Genomic DNA, 23,352 nt, shown 5'->3' on the forward strand with positions numbered 1-23,352 from the left:
ACATGGTGTTTGGCCCAATACCTAGATGCCCTGGGATTGAATCCGTTGGCATGCCACCGATCTTGTGTCCTTCGGAAAACACTTAACACAACTTTCCCTCACACTTTGCCCGTCACTTTATTCAGGTGGAAATGGACAAGGAGGTTATAACCTCCTTGGTTAGGACGTTGACAGTGTAGCCAATGAGAACTTTACATAAAACACTTCTCTTTGGTAGGTCCCGTGTTTGAGGAGAGCCAAAACCCGACACACTTATCAAAAGAGTCACCAATGTTCACGGTGAGTGGTTAAAGATCGTTAAAACCTACCGTCCGGTGACATAGTTTACTGCCTACTCAGGCTACTCACGTCACGGTAAGTTATAGAATGACTGAATGCAGCGGAGTTGTAACAGTTACACTGCAAATTATACTTTTTATGTCTCTATTCTGATTTGTATGATTAGCATTTAATTGTGCAAAAACATATCCATCTTGGACTCAGAGCCAAAGTTTCCCAACTTCAACCAAGGAGCTTTTATCAGGAGCCCGTCCTGATTTGCTTCAACTGAACTATTTCCACTGGCGGAGTAATACAAACATCAGAGGCTGCCATTTAGAACTAAGTCCTTCGACGCGTCCGGCTGGAGTGGATAGGAACAGGTAAATAACGTGTTCAAAGTCAAAGTTTACAAGCAGCATGCTTATGTAGAGTTACGTACACTCATTAAAGGCAGTTGTAGAAATGTAACGTTAGGTAAATATTTGGTGAACGTGTGCTGTGGTAGTAGTCGTGACACGTCGATACGTATAAGATGGGGGAGGGGGGCAATGTCGCATCATTCATTCCGAAAAATTAATAGTCTGGTATCCAGCCGTAATATAGCTCCCGAGTCTCGTCTCTCCTCATCGCAATTGCGAAATTAAGAAATTGAACGTCTCTAGCCGATATTTAATGAAGTTTGGTGTTTTTGAAGTGTTTTGAAACCAATCCTTCATTAAAACTATAGTATTGGAACGCAATTCCGCAAGTCATTGTGATCAGGTTTGCTCACCTCCACTAGCTAACGTTATAACGTTAATAGTTTGTGGCAGCTAGCTCTCAAAGTATGACTCCTCCCTTTTGTCTTAGGTCAGAAACAAGAATCACTATTTGAATCTTAATGACTGAACTTCATGGTAATTGGTAAAACCAAGGAGGTTGAAAGAGGGGAAAACCTGTTCTATCTGGTAGCCCCCAAGGGGTAACACAGCAACACAATAGCTTTGTTTGGGGAAGACACCATACTCTGTTACCCTAAGGGTGTAGGCGTGAGTGTGCAAGGACAGTCTGACCCTAACCTTTGTAAGGTTATACAGTCAAACCTGTATTAGGGACCACCTCTACAGAGGGGCCACCTGTCCATAGTGGCCACTTTTTGTCGGTCCCTTGGGTATTTTATCTACAAGTTGCCACCTCTATACAGAGAGGCCACCTGTCTATAGTGGCCACATTTGTCCGGTCCCTTGAGTGGCCACTATAGACAGGTTTGACTGTACTGTACATGCAAATGCTACCTTTAGTGGCATCATGTGGTATAGTGGTTAGACATGTCCCAATGTTTTCCTCACTTCACTCAGGCTTCAGTTAGGGAGATCCCACTTATATGACACAAAATGGAGACCAGTCCATTGCCTGAGGAGAGCCACATGCTGAGTGCGATAAAAAGAAACACCGAAAAGCGTGGGGATCCATGGCTCTGACTCTGAGTGAGTCAAAATCTAATATACATAACACATTACATGTACATTGTGTACTAGGCACTTGACCCCAACTGAGGAGCATTGTCTAGTATCTGAACAAGAACAGAAACTGTAAAATGAATATTGCACATGTAATGGGTGGGTACTGGTACAGAAAATTCAGGTCCGGTTCAGGTCCAGAGGATCAGGTCCAGGTCTGGACCTGAACCTGGACCTGATTCAGTATGTGAAAAGTTGTGAATGGATTATACTCAAAACAATGGTACATTTTGCTACAAAGAATCTGTTTTGTGAAGTATTCGACTCCCACTGGCGTTTTCAAATCCTACAAGGCTGGCTGCCTCTGTACAATTAGCTGTAAACCTTGGCAGAAATGACTATAAGCTCTACGCTACTTCCCTCTTGTTATTTTCTTCGATGGGTAAGCCCTAAAACGTGTGAATGCCTGATCATATAAACTGTTCATTTTCCAATAGGTCCAACATCCGGTCCACTCAATTTTTTTAGGTCCGGTTTTTCTGGACCGGTCCAATAAGAAAAGACGGTTTTGTACCGATACCCAGCCCTAGCACATGTCCATGGAGGTCAACTTAACCACATCTTGTCACCAAATTATCTTGCAAATAAACTTCTATTATTATCCTGAACAGATAACAACACCAAGGACAGGCCATTGTGTTGCACCATGTCGAGCTGCTGTAGTACAAAGGATGGCTGCAGTGCAAATGGACAAGGTAAGATCCAGGTAGAGGAAATATCATACAGAAGGACATATGGCACATAACTTCCCATGTCCCACAACAATATTGACCAGTACTGTAATTGTTATCCTTGCAAATGTCTAACTTAAAGAAGTCAGACAGACCCTTTTGGTTTTTATAGATACACATAGTATGCAAACAATTTGTAGTTAAGTGTGCAAGATATTGAATAATTTGGAAGCCAATGAGTTTTCCCAAAAAATTTTAATTTATAACAACAAAGATATACAGCAATTTCCTGATGCGTAACAATGCATCCCTGCAAAAGATATCTATTTTGAACATTATTTTTCAAAGTAACAATTGCTTTGATACTATCACCGGAAAAGAAAACTGGCTAACTCCAATAATCTCTCAGGCAATGGAGACAAGATCCATGACGAGGTAAAGGAGTACTATGGGAAGAAGGTGAAGACCCAGAAAGACCTGGAGACCAAGGCCTGTCTCATGATGCCATCCAAGATACCATCACATGTCAAACAGGCACTGTCTGCAGTCCATCCTGAAGTAGCTGCCAGGTCTGGAAATGAACAATTTTACTATTTGTGTGTGTGTTTGTTAGTTCATGAAAAGCTAAAATCACCCAGCAGCCATCTTTTCATTTAAGTCATGAGGGAGGAGGTAGTGGTCAGACAAAATAAAATCTTCAGACAGACTACATAGTCCATACAGTTGAATCTTTACATGACGATGTTATCGCAAAAACAGATAACCTATACTAATCAATGGTTGTTGGATGTGTTCTTACTTAAAGATAGCTTTGTAAGTTAATCTTAATATCAGTGTTGCTCACACACTGGTCCCCTGCCATCACAGGTACTACGGCTGTGGACTGGTGGTGCCAGAGTGTCTGGAAGGCGCACATGTGTTAGACTTGGGAAGTGGAACCGGCCATGACTGCTTTGCTCTTGCCAAACTGGTTGGGGAAAAAGGCCATGTCACTGGCATAGATATGACTGATGAACAGGTACAGTTTAGGACAAAATTACTAGACCACAAAACATCAGTGTAGCAAGTAGGGCTACAAAGCTTAAAAATTGTTCAAAATTATAAATGCCAGAGAGGCCTAGATTGGCCTAAGATCAACATTCCTTGGATAATTTGCAGGATTTTTTGCATCGGTCTTTTTGCTTAAAATAATGTTTAGTCCATACCCTCTGTCTTGTCATCCGTAGTGCTGTACAGCTGCAGTTTTACTTAACATATACCATTTCATCTCTCCCATGTTTAGCTGGATGTTGCCAGAGAGTACGTGGACTACCACCGTGACAAGTTTGGCTACTCCAAACCAAACACAGACTTTGTGAAGGGTTACATCGAGAAGCTTGGGGAGGCTGGGCTGGAGGACAGCACCTTTGACATCATTGTCTCCAACTGTGTGGTGAACCTGTCTCCAGACAAGGCAGCTGTGCTGAGGGAAGGGTACAGGGTACTGAAGGTAATGTTTGGGATATATCATCATCTATTACAGCTATAGGAAATGCTATGGGAAATACTGGGCACAGATGGGAGTCTTAATATTTGTGTTTGATTGAAATGCATTGTGCATTGCATTGTTTACCTGTAGATACTATGATGATACCTAGGTCAAATTTGTAACACTTCAGAAGTTGGTTTGCCATTATGTTTCATATGTGTTGATCTTTAGCGTACAGAGTTTCTTTTCAAATCATGACGGGTGAAATGTGGCTAACATGTGTTACATGATCTCTCAGTGATGTGTCGTGTTAAGCAAGGTTCCTGTTCTCGTTTGCTCAGCCTGGAGGGGAGCTGTACTTCAGCGACATCTACGCTGACAGAGACGTGCCTGAACATATCAGGAAGGACAAGGTCATGTGGGGTCAGTCTTTACTGCTCCAGTCTACTGTTTCATTACTCAATGATTATTATAGACAGAAAGAGTGAGTATGTAGGCAAATATATAAAAACTTGTCAGAAGTTATAAAACCGTGAAGTAAAGGGTTTGATGGATGGATGGAGAAGTTGACAGATAAGAAGACATTTTGAGAAGGGAAGGACCAAGAGACTGGACAGAGACATTTTTATTTACTACCCCATATGAAAGGAGAACTATAGTCATGTGATTTTCCTCATGTCTAGGTGAGTGCCTTGCCGGTGCCCTGTGGTGGGAGGACCTGGTCACACTGGCTAAGGAGGTCGGTTTCTGTACACCCAGACTGGTCAGTGCAGGGCTGGTCAACCTGGACGATAACAAGCCCATGAAGGACCTCGTAGGTGAGACTTGTCATGACTTTCACTAGTATGAGGAGTGGAAAGGGAAGGGTAGTCTACAGAAATGATTTACCCAAGGAAGTTTACACACAAAAACAGAATTAATGTAGGAATAACTGAGCACAAACTGAAAAAAATTCACGCTATGTGCCATGTGAAAATGGTGTTCTGTACCAGGGACAGGCCTTTTAATAGGTGTGTTGTCTGTCAGTGGTGTTCAGCACCAGGGACAGGCCTGCTAAAGTGCATGTTGTCTTCAATGATGTTCAGCACCAGGACAGGCCTGCTTACCCATGTGTTGTGTGTCAAAGGTGTTCAGCACCAGGGACAGGCCTGGTAACACGTGTGTTGTCTGTCATAGGTGTTCAGACCTGTTTCCGTATGTGTGGAATATAACTCTGTGTCACTGATTGTGGTGCATGTAATCTTCAGGGGACATCAAGTTTGTGTCTGTGACGTACCGACTGTTCAAGCTTCCACAGAACACCAGTAAGGAACCAGCTCAAGTTGTATACAACGGCTCTGTCACTGGGCATGAGACAAACCTCAAGTTCGATGCACTGCACACCTTCCAGGTTTGTCTTGCTTGGGTTCATTGTCTTAGTAACATTAAGTATGCACACTTCTTTGGTTGATAGTAATTTGTATGTAGTTATGGCAGAAAGAAATTGTTTGGTATTTTGACAGAAATTGGTTTGGTGTCATTTCTCCAAATTAAAAACATAATCCAACAAATGTATGTAACAGTACTTGTGATTGATGTAAATTGCAAAGAGTTTGGATACTTCCTATTCAAGTGTAAAGCCTTTTTCATGTAACATGATCTACCATATTTTAGGGAAAAGAGATGTGTACACAATGATATTAAGATCTAGAGAACCACAGGAAAGATTTTTAGTCTTTAAAGACAAAACTCCTTGCATATAAGGATTCTGCTGAAACATATGGGTAATTTATATCCAGGTTTTGGGTAAACCACTTAGGACATAGTTTTCAGATTGTATGTGCTTTTCTGTGCAGGAAGGAGATGTTGTTGAGGTAGACGCCGAGTTGTCTGCCATCCTCCAGGAGTCCAGATTTGCTGATGACTTTACTGTCAGACCTGCCAGTAAGAAGTCCAAGGCAGACCCAAAACTCTGCTGTTCAGGAGCCAAGGTAAAACATTTTCAAAGTTGTAGTTTTAAGCATATGTAACAATTATAACACCAATTTTATGATATTGAGTGTATGGATATAAATAATAAGTTTTTGCAATAATGTGTCCTTGTACTGATTCAGCCTTCGGGCCCAAACCTGGCTGTCCAAGAGTTAGAAATAAACCATTCTATATACATCAGTATTGCCTAAATATTTCAAGCTAAGGTATGAACAGTATTGCCTAAAGCTTTGGTACTTAAACTCATTAATTTTATACTTAGCAGAAAATGAATGATTTGCACAAAACACTGTCCAGTGCACAAGTATGTCTCTTTCATTTGCCAGCGCTCGTGTACGGTGTGTCATGAATATGTTTGATTACCACATGGCAGTGTTGCTATTTGTACAAATGTGTAAGACAGTTTTGAACTTGTAACACTATGTTGATTTTTGTATATCTTTCCAGGGTGTCCCAACAAATCCCTTTGAAGGACCACTGGACAAGGAGTCATCCTCCTGTGGACCAAAAGGCTGCTGCTGAGAACGGGTTTCAAAGCAGCCAAATAATGGCTTAAAAGTAAAGACTTAGGTTTGCAACATCAGACTTTTATCAGAGAAGGCAGGTTTATTGTGCTATACTGTACTATTTATTTCTGTGTTTCTTGCTGTTAGGAAAAATAAGTGCCATCTTGCCTGCATGGCTGGGCGATGAAATCTCACCACCACTTTCTGCTCCAGTCATTTCTTTGTTTTGTTAGTCTTTGAATTGTGACGCCATTTTAGTCACTGGCTCTTGTTCCCAGCACTGTAAGATTGTCTATTCAATAATGGTTGACAATACCCTAAGAACAAGAGTTATACCCTGGATGCACGTAGTATATCAGATATTAATGACCTGGGTTATTAGGAAAATGGAGCCTTCTGATTGGTCGATGTTGTCTGGCTATATGCACTTGTAAGGACAACATCAGAAATTAAATCACAAGCAGTTATATCAATGACAGAATATTAGATTATAATGGCATGAGTGTATCAGCCTTGTTGAAAATGACAAAGTGATTTTTAACTAACTTTGTCCAAGATTGTGCTATATTACAGGCAAATGCCCTCTCTTACAAATGACAGCTTTTATTGCACAATAATTGTGCAAGGTAGAATTTATTACATCTAGACATTCTTTATCTTCTTATGTATACTATGCAGGGGTTGCCACATGTCATTATGTACTTATATTTGCTATTCAAGTAAATTGATCTATAGAATGTCTTGTATTAGAGCAAATTCATTGGTGAGAAATGTAAAAGACTTTCACATAAAAGTCATTAATATCAAGTATCATTGCTGATATCTGGAATAAACACAACAGTACTTATATGTTGAGAAGTTTCTGCTAGCACAAACACCTACACACAATCAGATCAAGGTGAATACATTGAGAATGCCACTACAAATCACAAGAAATATCACTGAACAAAGGAAATGTATCTTTTCACATATAGCAATACTGATATCTATGTACATATCGGACTTGATAATTTATACATTTGCTGGAATATGTGCTCAAGTACTGTATGTACACATACAACACACACTCAAATGTTTAGCCATAATACTAGTATACAATATAGAAGTAATATTGTAAGGACCAGCCCCACATTTTAAGTACACATTTCTTTATACAGGAAGTATTTATCATTAGCAGTTGTCAAGAATTAAGTATCGCTGTGGTCGATTTCATCATGATTTAGTCCCGAATGTTCAGAGTCATTAACAAATTTGACTGGCCAGACTTCAGGACGTTTGGAAACTGAGTCAAAAGATGCTTGAGAAATAGAGGATCACATTATATCAACTGCAAATCACATCAGGGAAGCATAGTTTCCCCCTTAAGATTGACATGTTGTTGTCTGCTGTTTGAAAGGACACTGGACCTTTAGAAATATTCAATTCAATTGTTTTCTTCTTAACTAAAGTTTCTACACAAGGTTATCTTTGTAGACAATCGCCTCCATGTTGATATCTTCGGGAAGGTAGGCCTGGCAGCGGTTCTGACGGGAGGTGCTCGCCCTGATCATGGCGGCGGTGCCATTCTGGGTTCCCCAGCCAACCGGCATGATCCGTGCCTGAGCGGCCGCCCCCTTTACGACGCGCAGCGCCGCCTTGCGGAATCGCTGGTTGAATGCAGAGTAGATGATGGGGTTCAGCATGCAGGACGACTTGGCGCACATGGTGGGGATGTAAAGGGCCATGATCGGCAGGTGCCGCTGAAATATTGCCCAGGTCGAGGAGACGGCGTACGGTGTCCACACGGCGACGAAAGACACCACCATGAAGAGGCACATCTGTGAGAAAAAAGCTTCAGGCTAAGTTCTGTAGAAGCACCTGATGGTAAAGACATCTCGTTACCAGCGATTCACGGACTACGTCACCGTTCTAACCTAGTCGCCCTTCTAAAACTACACGTTCCATTTTCTTTGACTTCGTGCCATGTAATCCGTCGCACATTCTAAAATATCATTGGGACACGCTTCCCATGCTCTGACGTATAGACATTGATGTATATATGCATGTATGTCGCCAGAAGTACACATGGGTGCTAGCATAAGGAGTAAGCCTACCTACATTTGTGTGTGGATGGCATTCAGCACTAGGGACTGGTATGTTTGCCTGTGTGTGGGTGGCATTAAGCACTTAGGACAGGTCTGTTTGCCTGTGAGTGGATGGCATTCAGTACTAGGGACGGGTCTGTTTGTGTGTGGATGACATTCAGCACTAGGGACAGGTCTGTTTGCCTGTGGGTGGATGGCATTCAGCACTAGGGATGGGTCTGTTTGTGTGCGGGTGGCATTCAGCACTAGGGTCAGGTCTGTTTTTAGTGTTTGACTGTGTGTGGATGACACTAAGCACTAGGGACAGGTCTGTTAACTTGTAAGGGTGACTTGCATTCAGTACTAAATGGCAAATCCTACATATCGACGCGAAGCATCTGAACTGCTCTGAAAGCCTAGATTAGTGTAGCTTGGGTACCTGAAGGCAGGTCCCGTTGTAATCGATTTGTTACGATTAGCGCACCTAGTGCTCAGCCAAATAAACTAGTTTACTATCGGAAGTGCGTAAACTTAATGCTCCTTACGATGATGTTCTTCCTTTTGTCCTTCTTCACAACTTGCCGCGCCTCTTCGCTGGCCAGGGCGGCGAATCGCATGGAATCCATCCGCCGAATGACCCGGATGTAGCAGAAGATCATGACGGTGACGTGTAGAACGTAACACCCCAGCAGACACAAGGACACGTACAGGGCATCAGACACACTCTCCACGTACCAGTCTATGGCACAGGACGTTCCTGAAAAGGCGTATTGATACTTCAGCACGCTGCACTTTGTACAGAAATACGCAGTAACTGCAGCTATGACGATGTGTTTCTGTTTTCGAAATAACTCCAAAATTTTAAAGACATGTTTCTGAACAACAGACGTTTTACCATCATGCTTTACCAATGTGAATTGCCCAAGTCAGGTATATTGTAAATGTTACTGTCCTAGCTTTGAAGTCAAGCCTATGTTTCTTCTTGCAAGCACCTTTCCAGTTTGAAAACCAACCGTGAAATCAAACTACGCACGGTCGCTAATGAGTGAAGCATAAAGCAAGCAGGGACATATCAAGCCCAATTGCAGAATAGGCAAAGCAATATCAGACAATTCTTTGATTAGTTGACTGTGATATTTAACAATTGACCTGAAAGCTTCTGTAGTAGGCTTAAATGAAGGGAATCTAATTCAAGCCACGCCAGATCTCTCCTGTAAATCTCCTTCGAAGTAATTGTGTTCCTGATGCTTTGCCCTGTTTATATGTTCACAGACTATGTATGAAACAGTAAAAAAATGTACATTAGCCTCTGTCGTCCAAGCAGACCTTAGATATGAACCGAACATCTTCTAATCGCGCTCTAAACTTGCACATATGTCCAGATTGTGTATATGTTTCTTGACTTTTTAGATGTAAAAAAAATGGCAGTGTGCACCAAGGGAAGGTAGGCAAAGTTCTTACCAAACGGCAGCATACTGTACGAACTCCATCCGAACAGAGGCGGTACGGTCCAGACCAGGGCGTAGGCCCAGATCCCCACGATAACATGCACGGTGAAGCTCTGGGTCAATCTGCAGGCTGTGAAGAGAAATGATACCCTACAATGAAGGGGGGGGGGGTACAATCTACGGTTTTCTTATAGTAGCGTCAAGTCACTCACTATTAGACACAAAACCTGCGTGTTACGAAACACATCGCAACGTTAACAAATGCAGTTATAGCTTGAGTGTCGTCCTAGTTAAGGCTTAGGTCACATTTCCAAACCGTGGCCCGGCCGCGGGATGTTTAAATGAACGAAAAATTAAAACAAATACCTAGAATTTTATGCCCATGAATCTTATGCTGACATTTTGTGTATTTTGATATCTTTTGTATTATTCTTTTCCCTCCCGAAAGCGGCACGGCCTGGCCCAGGTTTGGAAATGTGACTTTAGCGGGGCTCCCACACTCTCCCCTCATATATGGGAGCTCCGATAAATAAACTAGGATGACACACAGGCCAGACAGTGCCTTTTCTTGCATGGAGTTACATGGTTCCGATGTTATGCAGGTAGAGAGTGCGAACAATTTTTTCAAAGTCTAATGGAACGTTTTGCCCCTTCATAATCGGACACTGCAGGCACCATGCAGTGAATAGCGTCGTTAACCTTTCGCTGTACCGAGCATTGAAGTCTCGCGCTCCCTCGAGGTCTCGCGTTACTATCATAATTCCAGTCACGGGTCCACAAAATTAATTGCCATTCATGAACTTGCTAACATCGTAGATCCTTGTCTATAACTTGAACTAGGCGGGTGTGTGTTATTATAGACTTTGATATGTAGTTTGATCAAGCAGTCTATCTCTCCCACCTCCCCAAAACACGTGTTGAAATTGTTTGAGCTACCCTCGAGCATTTACGACAAGCTTAAAGTTTTCACAAAAGCAGGCTGATTTTAGATAGAATAGAAATTGCGTAACTTTGCGTGGGGGGGGGCGGTTCTCGTATGACGGATCTTCAAATATGCTACATATCATTTTTTTTTGTTCTCCTGTGGAAGTGTTTGATTTTCTTGGCAGCTAAATGGTGGCTTTCAGTCCGTAATGTATAATCTCTGCCATCGCGACAAATCGACAAGATTCAAATCTCCAAGTACTGGAAAAAAAGATTCAAACCGATCTAAAGTTAAAGGCAATAACTAAGTACTTATATATCTCAGACCCTACACAAAAGATAATTAAGATCAATGAGTGTATTTGTAAAATACTCCGTTTCCTTCAATATGCTTAGAACATATAATACATCAGTCACACGTTTGCCACTGAGAGTGTCAAAAGTTATGACGCATATGTTAATCTGCAGAAATAAATAGTTCTCTGCTTATTCACTATAGCGACGACTTTGTTTCCTGAAGCGTTAACGTTTTTCTATCAGTGGATAATTAGTATGTCTTGTGCTTGGTTTGATATGCATACAGTTAAGAAATGCATGTATTACTCCCTCCACCCTTGTCCTGTTTGGGCCATTGTACTCACGGCTGCAATATGGAATAAACCTCCCATGCATTTATGCCTAGCTGCTAGCAAACTCCGAAAACATTCTTAGATCTAGAGAAGGCAGCAATCTGTAGACTGGGGTTGACAATAATAATAATTTCTTTTTGATTCAACAGGATAATTTGTGGGCCCTACAAAGTGATACACTTATCCGCTGAAGTGCTCGTGTGTGTGCTTGCAGGCATATGCGTTCCCATACAATCTGGCTCAGTAATAAAAATCTAAAAATGATACGGGGGCAGCTCGCCAGAAGAGGCCAAATCTCATTCCGTTCAGAGACTGTTTCCCATGGCTGATATTGACGTGCTTGCCGGGATAACACGATTAGAGTGGGAGATCGGATGTGGTCAGAAGCGTGTGCAATTTCTATCATCGGAGATTACCCCCTGGCCTTAGTGACGTGGATCATGTCTGTGGAAATGTCGCTAATAATGCATGCGCACAGTAAGGTCGTTTCTGCGTTTCATGTTTTTTTTTTTAATGAAAGGCTTTTAGGAAGAAAATTAATGTCCTCTAAACGATTCTCTGTCCTATGTCTCTTGCACATCGTGCCTGGAATTTGCAAGACGTTCGATCAGTGGACTGCGTTTGTGTTAGAAACCCATGCGTCGTATGTGGAAGTCTATCTGTATGTAAGTACGTAAAGAGAATAGTCATGGCATTATTTGTGAAACCTGCCCAAGGCGACCACGGGGGGGGGGGGCGGAAAAAAGCGGTCGATTTGGACAGGTGGTCGCTGAGAAGAGTATCGACTCAAAACGTGCCCGATGCAAAGTATAATTTTTTTTCCGTTGTGTTTAATGGCAAATAGCAAGCACACTGCACGCACGCAAAGAAGCGGGGTCTTTAATGTCAAATACAACACGCACACTGTAACCTATAGATTTAACCCCAAGCTTTTATCGAGATTTTATACGATACAGTGTTTTAAAGCTCAATATTTGTACACTAACGTTTTAGACAGTAAGGGAACTTTGATGCTGCCAGTTACCATACAAGCCTTTATGCGTCGCTGTGTTCTTGATCGCCGTATCTGAAATAACTACCGTGCACCTTTCGAATTCGATGCCCGGTATGGTGGACAAAAGCACTCACACAGATCTTTCTTAAAAAGGTATGAGGCTATATACGTTTCAGCATTCGATCACTTTATAAAAAAAACTTCTGTAACAACTAAATTTGGATTTTCTTACGAAATTTCCTCTCATATTACAGTAGAATTCCATTGACCCACCCATTTATTCTAAACATAATATCGTAATGGCAGTCAAAATCCGACGCAAACTGGCCGATTTCGGCACAAAATCGCGCTAGTTATCATCAGAAATCGATGAAAACCTCAATTTTAAAAATGATGCGGTCGTTATGGGTCCCAATTCGGGCCGGTCGCGGTCGCGTTGGCCAGGTGGTCGTTGAGAAAAGGTCGCTTAATGCTTACGTCAATGGGGGAAAAAATCGGGACCGAGAAAAAGCGGTCGAAATGGCCAGGTGGTCGCTGAGTAGAGGTGGTCGCTAGGACAGGTTTGACTGTATATATATATTTTTTAAATTTTTTTTTATTCGCATTTCTTTAAAGAGGATGAGACGGAAAGCAGACTCTGCTTATCGAGGTCTTCTCCTCATGTACATAAACAAAATAAGGACACACATACATGGCTACAAAACGCTAAATAACAAAGTCAAGAGATAATGATAACGGTATATTTTTACGTATAGCTTTCTATCTTTTGTTTCTACAGACAGCCCGGCCGGGCCCCGGTTTGGAAATGTGACGTTAACCTTACTGTGGCTTGTGAATGGTGGTTGCATGTGCCAGGTGTTTGACCAACCACACTTCACTATACAGAAACCTTTTTGTAGTGTACATGTGCACATGTGTTTTATCATTGAGTATGGTGTGATACGTACCATACTGCGGTTTACAGATGATGATGTACCGGTACACGCTGATGACACATAGCGTGTTCATGCTGCTCATGGCACAGGTGAAGCAGATGAAGCCGTCCAGTACGCACCACACCTCGCCGAACAGCCACTGCTTGGCGTAGCTGGCGATCACCGTGAAGGAGTAGCCGAACACGGCGACGGCCAGGTCCGACACGGCCAGGTTCAGCAGCAGGATGTTGTGTTCCTTTCCTCGGAACTGCTTCTCTTTCAGGAACACGCCGATCGCCAAGCCGTTACCGACCACAGCTACAATGCCTTCGAAAGTAATATAAAGAAGTACACATGTATCATACTCATTACAGAGTCAGTATACGGGTTAGCATTTATTTCATTTACTTGCTCAGCTTCACATATTTGTTCATTCAGCTTTACAGATTTAAAATAACAAATCTGAGCTGGCAACAGAAAAATAAAGGCCGGCTCCTCAAATAATGACATAGATATATATTCGCTCATTTCATCAAAATAATGCCTATGCATCACGTTCCCGTCAGATGTGAAGTTTATTTATGACCAACGATTGTATTTCAAATGTGGAAAAAGCAGCACCTATTTAACCTAACGGCGACCTAGACGCACACATTACCCGGTATTCCCTGTCACGATTTTATCTCAATCGTTAACTTCTTTTGTGTGGAGTTCGCGCTTCCCTAGAACTCCTAGTCACCTCATTGACAAGTCGACCCGACTCCACCGACGACTCCGCAGGATGGATGTGACACCAGTCCGTTCACGAGTCTGTGTCCGAGCTATGATATAACCAGTCCATTGATTACGAGTACTCTCGCCTTCTGAGCCATGAGACGCATTGGACGCCGGATGATATTCCAAAAGTGCAGTACATGCCTTTGAACGCCGAGATGAATTACTTATATTGAACTTGATCTTTCAACACTTGAGTTTGACTAAAGATGTATAATAGATGGGCCTTCTCTACCACTCTTCTACAGATGTGTCTCCATGGATTCTAGTCGTTCATGCCCGCATACTGATGAGGTGTGAGGTACGTACAGTTATGCTTCAGTCTGAATCTTTCTCGTGAGGGCAATTAGGGGTCCTTTCGAGAGACATGGGACTGCGATTGCCTTGGCTAGACACGTGCTAAGTGACGGAGAATTCTACAAGTGACCTATATTTTATGACATACGGTATGGTATTGGTGCATTTTTAAAGGTGCACCTTAGATACCGTAGTGGATATTCGGAACCAATAATGTGACGCTAAAGCCTCGGTGCCGTTGAAGATAGGGAATGTTTAATTGGCGGATACATTATGCTGTCAAGTCTGTAGCGGCCTCCTTAGCGCGCTGTTCCATCATTATGTCCATTATCTGTGTCCAACTGCGCTCACACAGGACGTAATATTATATCTATTGTCAGCATCCGCAATATCTGTCAAACAAAACTTAATCCATGCTGGTAACTACTGCGGCCATGTGATTCTTTACAGATCTGAATGACCACTTTTTTTCGGAGACTTATTCGATGTAGTTTGTTTAAAAACTGTAAATGATTTGAACCTCTTTAACCGTGTCTTTTCATGTATTCTCTGATTTCAAGCCATTTGTGGATATATCTTCAAAGTTTCCAATCCACTTAGAATTACATGTAAAGCTTCTGGTTCCTCGTTTGATTGCACTAGTTAAAGTTGTTGATGATCAAAGCATTTTCCCGCCTTGAAATTAAAGCAGCTGCTCGCTGTATGTAATCTTCTATATGGACTATGAAGATAAAGGCACAGTGCCGTCCTAAGTTGTAATCTCCCAATATCTTCCCAGTGGTGCAATTATAACCCTTTTAGATTGCAACCAGAGGTATTAGTTAAGTCTCCATTTGAAATGTTCTTAAATCCATTTTGAGTTATTATGGAAGATGCAGTGAGTGGAAACTGATGGATACGCTCTAATACAGCAGTCTATTAATGCATCCGGCTTATAGTAAAACATACATCACAACAATGAAAACATCTACATACAATATGAAATAAAGGCATCTCAAGCATAGCTATTCATGTGCACGGACTGCTAGTGTAGGAATGTGGGGGAGGGGGGGGGGGTGAATTCGCGATTTTCAACATGGAAGGTTCTGATGCCGGAAATGAAGCTGCTGTGGGCAGGTTTCCCGGCATATATTACTTTCCCGGCATCCGAATCTTTCTGGTTGAAAATCACGAATTCTCACACAACACCCCCATCACCCCGTTTTGATATCTACATTGATGTCCTTGATGATACTGAATGGCATCGGGCGTTTTTAGTAGAGAGATCTTCATAGCTTTGCTGTTCAACGTCTTTGAAGCCTTTAATCACCTTTATCAGTGTTATTGAAGAGCACAGGCGGCATGTGGAGGGACATCCTTTTAACTTGAAAGGAAACGTATGTAATCAGTCTGGACTAATTCAAGTCATTTCTGCTCCATGTATGAAAGTAGATTCCCTTGCATATCTTATGACTCTGCCTCTACCATCTTGGGCAGGATATCACAGACCACAGGACAGATCAATGGCAGGGACATCTGAAGAAACGTGCATGGTACTTTCGCATTGGGACTTATGACTTGGAACAAACTTCATGCAAATGTAATCAAGGAAACCTAGATATGCATTCTCTAAAGTGTCTAGATCTCTTCTTGAATTTTACATCACAGGCAAAGGTACCAGCGTAAGTGACACTGATAGGATATTACACATTTGAAAGACAAGCGATGCTAACACTGAATGTCGTTGGAAAGTGAAAAGAAGCGTGGGCCTCAAGACGCGCTGAGGGTAATGAAGTTTTTAGCAAGAGGGTATCTTGGAGACTTAGTGTCCATTAGTACAGCTCGAACCCATTTGCCAACCAAAAGCCGCAGCATGAAGGAAGACGGAGACATGTCGTCTAACCAAGGAGAATCGATTGGTCGAATCAATCTCGTGTGAAGACACTGAAGTCGTCTCGTTCTCTTGACGGTTGCATGCGCGCCACAGGGAAGTCAATGAGCGACTCACGTAGTCTTCAAACAAAACGGAACACAGGAAAGAAGTATGATAGTCTAATGAGGCTTTGTAGAGTTGAGTTAAGTTATGATACTCTCCGATCCCATATCTGGTACTTTTACTGAACAGTTCATGTTCAATGATTACACAACTTGATAATTTGTACTTTATAATTCTCTTTAGAAAGATGAATGTCCTTCAATATTCTGGTACAGAAATGCTTGCAAATGTATATATTTTTTTAATAGTGTGACCGGCTTTTATTACAGCTATTTCAATGTATACAATGCCGTACATCTTGAGATAAAACTTGTCAAGACTTGTTTGTTATCTGTTTTCTTTATCATTGATTTAAACGGCGCAAACCTGCGTCATTCAAAACGAATGTTACCGATGGGGGTTTGCCTTTATTGACTACAGAACAGAAAAGACACTCAGGAGAACGCTGATAGCTTTATGCTTCCATTTATCAGCACGAGATAACAGATCTGACAGTTTAACTGGACCTTCGGAGTTCCCTCACTTCGTAAATCATCTCAGTCGGGTAGGAATTATTGTTTTAGCTACTTGGCACCACACGACACCCTTAGTTTAATGAGTTCCAAGCACCGCTATCACCGAGATAACAGATTCGCCAAGTTTGAAACTATGGATCTTACTTAAAAGCATAGCGCTTCGGCATCCCAGAATTTCCTTTCAAAGGAGGCCGAGCGGGTGGCAGCGCTAGTACTGACGGGAGGGTGTTCCAGAGTAACGTAACGATTCTCTCTGGTTTTCCACCACGATAAGCTGTGTTCATACTTGCGTATGTATTCAAGTCCGAATGAGGTCCGTATGAATGTCTAGGCCTCTACCAGGTTCAACAGGTCGCTGGAAAAATAGTAGAAATTGGACAGATATAGACACTTAACATGACAACAGAGCAATTATTATCTGGCCGAGGAGTTTGATTTGCGACCAGCTAACTCCTCTGGCATGTTATCAGGCTTTGTCCAATTTCTTTTTTACCAGCGACATGTGGAGCCTGGTAGACGCTAGACTTCCACACGGACCTTATTCGAAGTTACGCATGTGTGAACCCAGCTGTACAGAAGAACACGTTCAGTAAAAGACCTTGAATGACCTTCTCCTCAGGTGAGGGGCTCAAGTGAATCATGATCAAGTTCGAACTCGCTTGGATCGTTCATGAACCAAATGAAAAGCTAAGTGTTCCTCGCTCACTACAAACTATAATAAAACACAGAAGACCATTTTGCCTTAAGACTTAGAGCAGTTAGAATTACTTGCTTCATTTCCCGACTGTTATGGGCGATGCGTAGATAGAGCGACCGATCTAAAGACCTCCACTCAGATAAGTGGAGATAACGCACAAGCACTTAGCATGTCCTCGAGCTCCCCATGCAATACCTTCCCCTCATGGTCATCAGCACGCACAGATTCCGCTATAAGCGGCGGTCGGGATGCAGGGTCCCATTCTGCAGCAGCTTATTTTGCTGGAAGCGGAGAAGCTTTGGGAATACCAATGGGGTCGTGATTGGGAATACAATCAGGATGTATGTATCATGATGATTAGAAGAAGGCAGCTCAGAAGATCAGACGGACATATATGCAACAGAGATTGCATTATTAGACGACGAACCGTGTAAGACGAACGAACCGTAGAACGAAGGAACCAAGTAAGACGAAGGAACCATGACGGTATGGTGCAAAACTAACAGGCGTCGCCATGCGGGAATCGCTCTCTCTCACACCGCGCATCCCCGTATCTTATCTGTTGCGCACAGGAAAGCCTTCATCAATACTACCGCGCTGTAGGAGGATGAAGCGGCTATCTCAGTCCTCTTCTGCAATGTCTTCCCTTCTTTCTTGCGTGGCATTCAAACGCCGAAAAAAGAACAATTATCCTGCCATAACGCATGGCCGAACATGTAAATGAATCTGACAATGTTTGTTTTTTTACTACAGGGGATAGCGTCCCTGTGACATGTTTGACTTTTCCCAACAATTCGACTGCTTACATTTCGGTGTCTTAAAATGATCTTGATGTCACTGTGTTTCACCTTCGTGATTTAATTGTGATTATACTCATCGTCAGCGTCCTAGCCATTGTTGCCTTCGCCAAGAAAGTTATTTGTGCGTGTGTGTGTGTGGATCCTGATGATATTTGGTAGCTGAGTAGGTGTCAGGGCAATAAAGGTCAAGTTCGATATTGGGCCCCTAGCGGCTTTCTAAGATACTGTAGTGGAACTTCCATTTTTAATGCTGCCAGATCGTGATTATGAGTGGTAGATGGCTCTTGGACAGTAGTTACTATAAGTTTATTCTGCAGGGGCCGATTTTGTTTCACAATTTGGATGACAATAACTCAAAAATGTCTTGACGGATCGTCAATATGACTAACATAATGAAATACCAATAACGTAAATCAGCAGCTAATACTTATGATCAGTGAGAAAAGTTTATAAGGTAAGTGAAGGTGAACATTGTTTTAAATATCTTATTCAAAGCCTCGAGAAGAAATCTAAAAACAGTATTCAATGGAAGGGCGCAGGTCCAGGCTGTAACACGACAGAGATCTCCAACCGTCTGGGAGAGCTGAAGGATGAGCTGGAGGCCCTGGAGAGGAAGGAGGCTGAGCTGGACCAGCAGCGGCTCTGGGTGCAGCAGAGCATCAAGAACGTCACTGAAGACGTGGAGAACCACCGGCTGGCCTACGTCACGCACGAGGACCTCTGCAGGTGTTTCAGAGGAGACACACTTCTAGCGGTCCAGGCCCCCTCAGGTACACAGTTAGAGGTGCCCATCCCAGAGGCAGCGTCACAACCACAGGGCAAGAAGTACCAGATTCACCTCAAGAGTCACTCCGGTCCCATCTACGTCCTGCTGGTCAACAAGGACACGTCCAGCTCCAGCCCGGTGGTGGTGCCGGTCCCCCCGCCGGACATGCCGGGCGTACAGCAACCGGGCACCCCGGCTAAAGTACCACAGCAGACGGTACCACTGGTACAGCAAGGTGTCTCTGCGCCAGGCAAGTCTGGGCTCCCACAAACAGCAGTATCAGCCTCTCCCATGGACACCATGAGTTTACCTGCCCCCACCCAACCCTCACCTGTCAAACCTGGCCTGGCACCAACACTGGGTGGAGAAATTCATGCTTTTGGGGACATCGGTGGACTCTTCGACCCCTCAAAAGATCCATCCATGGATGGAGAGTTTATAGATGAACTGATGGCATCAGAAGCTTTCGCACCTCTCCTGAGGTTGTCTCCGCCCCCTGGCGACCACGACTACCACTTCAACTTGAACGACTCGGAAGGCGTCTGCGACCTCTTCGATGTCCCCATGTTGGACCTCTAGAGACTACGGCAGCTGTTCTGACAAATAAACAAACAAACAAACAAGCGAAGATCACATCTGGAAAAGGACCTGTTTGTTGCTGAATAAGCTACTGTACAGTTTTGTTGGACAGGATATGGTTTTTATGTAGGTAGAAGTACTACACATATTATCTGTATATATAGAAGTAGCCAAGATGACTTGACAAACAAACAATAAAAGAACCCTCATTCTCCACCTGCTGGCTTAGTATCAGGTGCAGTACCATTACTGGGCAATAGATGTCTCTTCTGTACAGTACAAAGAATTGGGCTTCACCACTCATTTAAGTACTCTCCTTCAAGCACAAATCGAAATGTCACCAAAAAGCATATTTCTGCTATTCTTTACAGTGTTTTCTTTCTTGTGTATCTGTCTAGATTTTGTGTTTTAATGATTGATTTTAACAAGAGCATCCGTTTGCAAGGGATGTAAAAAAAAAGACGTATCAAGTTTTATATTAGACTGTAGGAATTATTTTGTATATGTAGAGTGGGAACATGTTACTTGTAACTGATGTTATGGTGCTGAGTCTATTGTGTATACACTAAGACCTTCTGTAAACTCAAGTCTTTGTGTGGCTGCTGACCTACCAGCCAAAATCATCTGATAATGTGGACATCACCATGACTAATGGCATGTTAATTTACCGGTAGCACTTAAGTGGTATGGCATGTGTCAACTTCAGGTCCACTACACTACAGAGGTATTCTGTCTCTAAACGCTGGAAGATGTGCACACAAATTGATGATGTTTCCTAAACCTGGGAAGATGTGCACAGGAATTGATGATGTTTCCTATACCTGGGAAGATGTGCACAGGAATGGATTATGTATTCCTAAACCTGATGATATATTTGGCAGAAATATCCTTACCATGCATTGTCCAAGGTCAAATGTCTGTAAGCCTGCAAACATGCTTATCATACAATATCAGGGCAACCTAAACAATGACAAATCTCCCAGTTCAGTCATACAAAGTGCAGTGGGCCTTAAAGCAAGAGGTGAACAAAGGGTCAGGAGTTATTTATTTTAAATAGTCTCATTTTCACAATGATGTTAGGTGAAGTCTCCAAACAGAGGATAGGCTTCAGCTTGTTAGGCTTATCTTTTTTGGTTGTTTTTAAAATTGGCTTCCTGTTTTGTCAGGTTTACTTTTTGTCTGTAAGTCAAAGAAGAAAACCTAACAAAATAAAAAGGCAGTCAGAAAATTCATCAACAAAAAGCTAAAGCCTATTCTGTGCTAGGAGTCAGGGTAAGTTAGGTGTGTCTAGTGGTGAGTGTAGCTTATACTTCAACCAGTGTACCAAAGTTTGTCATTTTCATTACCTAAAGACATAGTGTTATTCCTAAGCTATCTGTAAGTCCGAAATACATACTATTTGTCTATACAACCATTGTATTACCTTTACATATAGATACTTTGCTTACGTCTAAGATCTTTGAAAAAAGCTTACTTCTAAGATCTTTAAAAAAAGCTATCCTTTTGTACTTTGATCAAGGAATCTGGTGTGTAATATAATGTAGATATGGAAATCATTTTTTAAAGAGAAAATGGTTAGATTGTAGGTGTATTTTATGAATGGTTCATATTAACATAGTAGTTATATTGTTTGAATCATTGTTTTTTAATCAAAAATTGTATAAAGAAGTCTTTGTTATGGTTAAGGGAAATTCACCTTGAGCAACAGTCTTTGGTATGGCATTCTGATAGTATTCTGCAAGCAGAGGTTGAGTCGGGGGATAATAATGCTTCACTCTGGAGCGGTAAGAATTCCTGGCCACAGAAATTCCCCAAAGCAACCTCTGCTTGGAGGATATTCTAATTGATGTTTTGCAAATTCCTGATAATTTTTGACATAGTCTGAATTAAGCACGACATTGCTCAAGGTGAATAGTCCCAACCTACTTGGTTTGATGTTCATGTTTCAATAAAATGTTTAAAATTAAAAAATTTTTTAAAAAAAAAAAAAAAAAAAAAAAAAAAAAAAAAAAAAAAATCTTATTCAAAGCCATTCGTTGAGCATTAGACGCACTTTTGCTTATATGTGTTTTCAGTTTAAAATAACATAACAGATTGCAGTCGAAATCAAAAAGGGGAATAAAAATTACAAAAGTTACATATAACTCAAGTTTACTTCACATAAACTATGTCATTATCATAACATAACAGTGATAACAACGTAGAAAATCAATATTTATAAAAGTTACATATTAGTTTAATTAGCACCAATACAGAACGAAATGAATCAAGATTACGACATTACACATACAAAGCTGACAGGCCAATCTACTAAGCTACACGAATCCTCCAGTCTTGGCTAATATGCGATTTTCATACTTTGAACAATTTATATTATTTTCTTGGAGAAGATGATCAACTGAAACATACAAATGAGGGCCTTATCAATATGAAAAGTGATAACACTTCACTCTACAAAGTTGACATTTTTAACTCTAGTTTTTATTGTTGTTGTTATTAGTATAGAGATATTAATGTTGCTCACTTTTCTGTATTTTTATAATCTTGTAATATCGAGTCAGTAACGTGATGTAACTAGACCACCAGATGCAATCGGGTCGATCGTTGATGACAAGGCATGTTGATAATGGCGAAGCTAACAAATGAGACAGTGGGTGGTTCTTATCACTGGCTATTGAGGCGATGAAGTTTTCGTCTGAAGCAGTCAGAACCATATTTACCGACGATCTCTGAAAAATTCATGACATGCCGAAATTCCAAGAAAATGTTTTGTGCGTTGATTGAGGAAAGTTTCAATCGGGAGACATCATTGATCATTTGGCAAATCGGTCACGCAGGAATGAATTGCCACGTGTACATGCGGAGTGTCTGCCAAAGGTGACATTAAATCGGTCTGTCGTGTTTTTGCTTAAAGAGTGACGTTAGGAATGCGACGTGCAAAACGTTTATGGAATGTTCGTAATAAAACGTGCTGAATCACAGAATCGACCCAATCGCACAAACCCAATCATGGGGAAATCCCACGAGTACCAAGTGATGCTCATATTTCATATACTCCATGTATGTTTGATAGATCCCAAACTTCGTGTTGGAAGTACTAGTAGTCGAAGGCTGTAGCTGTAGTATTACTGGAATCGAATCACCAGCACAATATCGTGAATGTTTATACCTAGCAGGATCCACATTTTTGATGTCTCTCCGTGTTCAAATTAAATGCAACTTACCAACAATGGTGAGGTATATAGCGATAGCCATGTGTACATCTGGGTCCAGCTGGTGCGTGGTAGTGTTGTATCTGTTGAAGTCGGTTTCACCTGGAAGCGGATCCTCGTCACTCCAGCTCGGGGCCCAGTCGTGAGCATCCCGAAGGTGACTGCCGGGCGGTCTCGGTGTCCACGGCGGTCCGCCCGCAGCGTTCAAACAACATGTAGAGTTGTCCATCCCGAGGTGGAGAATCGCCGACTGAGGAGAGAAATAAGAAGCTGCTCATTGCCTGGTGCCGCGGGAATAAACTCGATCTGTGATGCGTGGTGAGGCTAGTGATAGGTGGATCCACCGCCGGATGTATGCAAATAAAAACTACGTAATGTACATTTGGGTA

At 42.0% G+C, this 23,352-nt stretch overlaps 2 protein-coding genes across 3 annotated transcripts; one reads left to right on the top strand and one right to left on the bottom strand.

Annotated features, from left to right (window-relative positions):
- The first annotated feature begins 491 nt into the window (after positions 1 to 491).
- On the top strand, positions 492 to 7,221 carry LOC118413357 (arsenite methyltransferase-like). 2 transcript variants are annotated; one of them, XM_035816698.1, is made up of 11 exons: positions 578 to 641; positions 1,599 to 1,727; positions 2,372 to 2,455; positions 2,841 to 3,000; positions 3,299 to 3,449; positions 3,714 to 3,920; positions 4,241 to 4,322; positions 4,583 to 4,717; positions 5,147 to 5,289; positions 5,735 to 5,869; positions 6,318 to 7,221. In XM_035816698.1, the coding sequence occupies exons 2-11, from the start codon at positions 1,712 to 1,714 to the stop codon at positions 6,390 to 6,392; spliced, it is 1,188 nt and encodes a 395-aa protein (XP_035672591.1). In that variant the 5' UTR covers positions 578 to 641; positions 1,599 to 1,711; the 3' UTR covers positions 6,393 to 7,221. The 2 variants fall into 2 exon arrangements, with proteins under 2 accessions (XP_035672592.1, XP_035672591.1); XM_035816699.1 differs by lacking the exon at positions 1,599 to 1,727 and having other exon boundaries at positions 492 to 641.
- Positions 6,886 to 23,352, bottom strand: LOC118413356 (rhodopsin, G0-coupled-like). Its single transcript, XM_035816697.1, has 5 exons — positions 22,976 to 23,352; positions 13,382 to 13,675; positions 9,901 to 10,017; positions 8,985 to 9,196; positions 6,886 to 8,193 (listed from the first exon to the last, which is right to left on the bottom strand). The coding sequence occupies exons 1-5, from the start codon at positions 23,190 to 23,192 to the stop codon at positions 7,828 to 7,830; spliced, it is 1,206 nt and encodes a 401-aa protein (XP_035672590.1). The 5' UTR covers positions 23,193 to 23,352; the 3' UTR covers positions 6,886 to 7,827.

Source organism: Branchiostoma floridae, chromosome 4 (genome assembly GCF_000003815.2).
Source record: "Branchiostoma floridae strain S238N-H82 chromosome 4, Bfl_VNyyK, whole genome shotgun sequence".
NCBI classification, from domain to species: Eukaryota; Metazoa; Chordata; class Leptocardii; order Amphioxiformes; family Branchiostomatidae; genus Branchiostoma; species Branchiostoma floridae.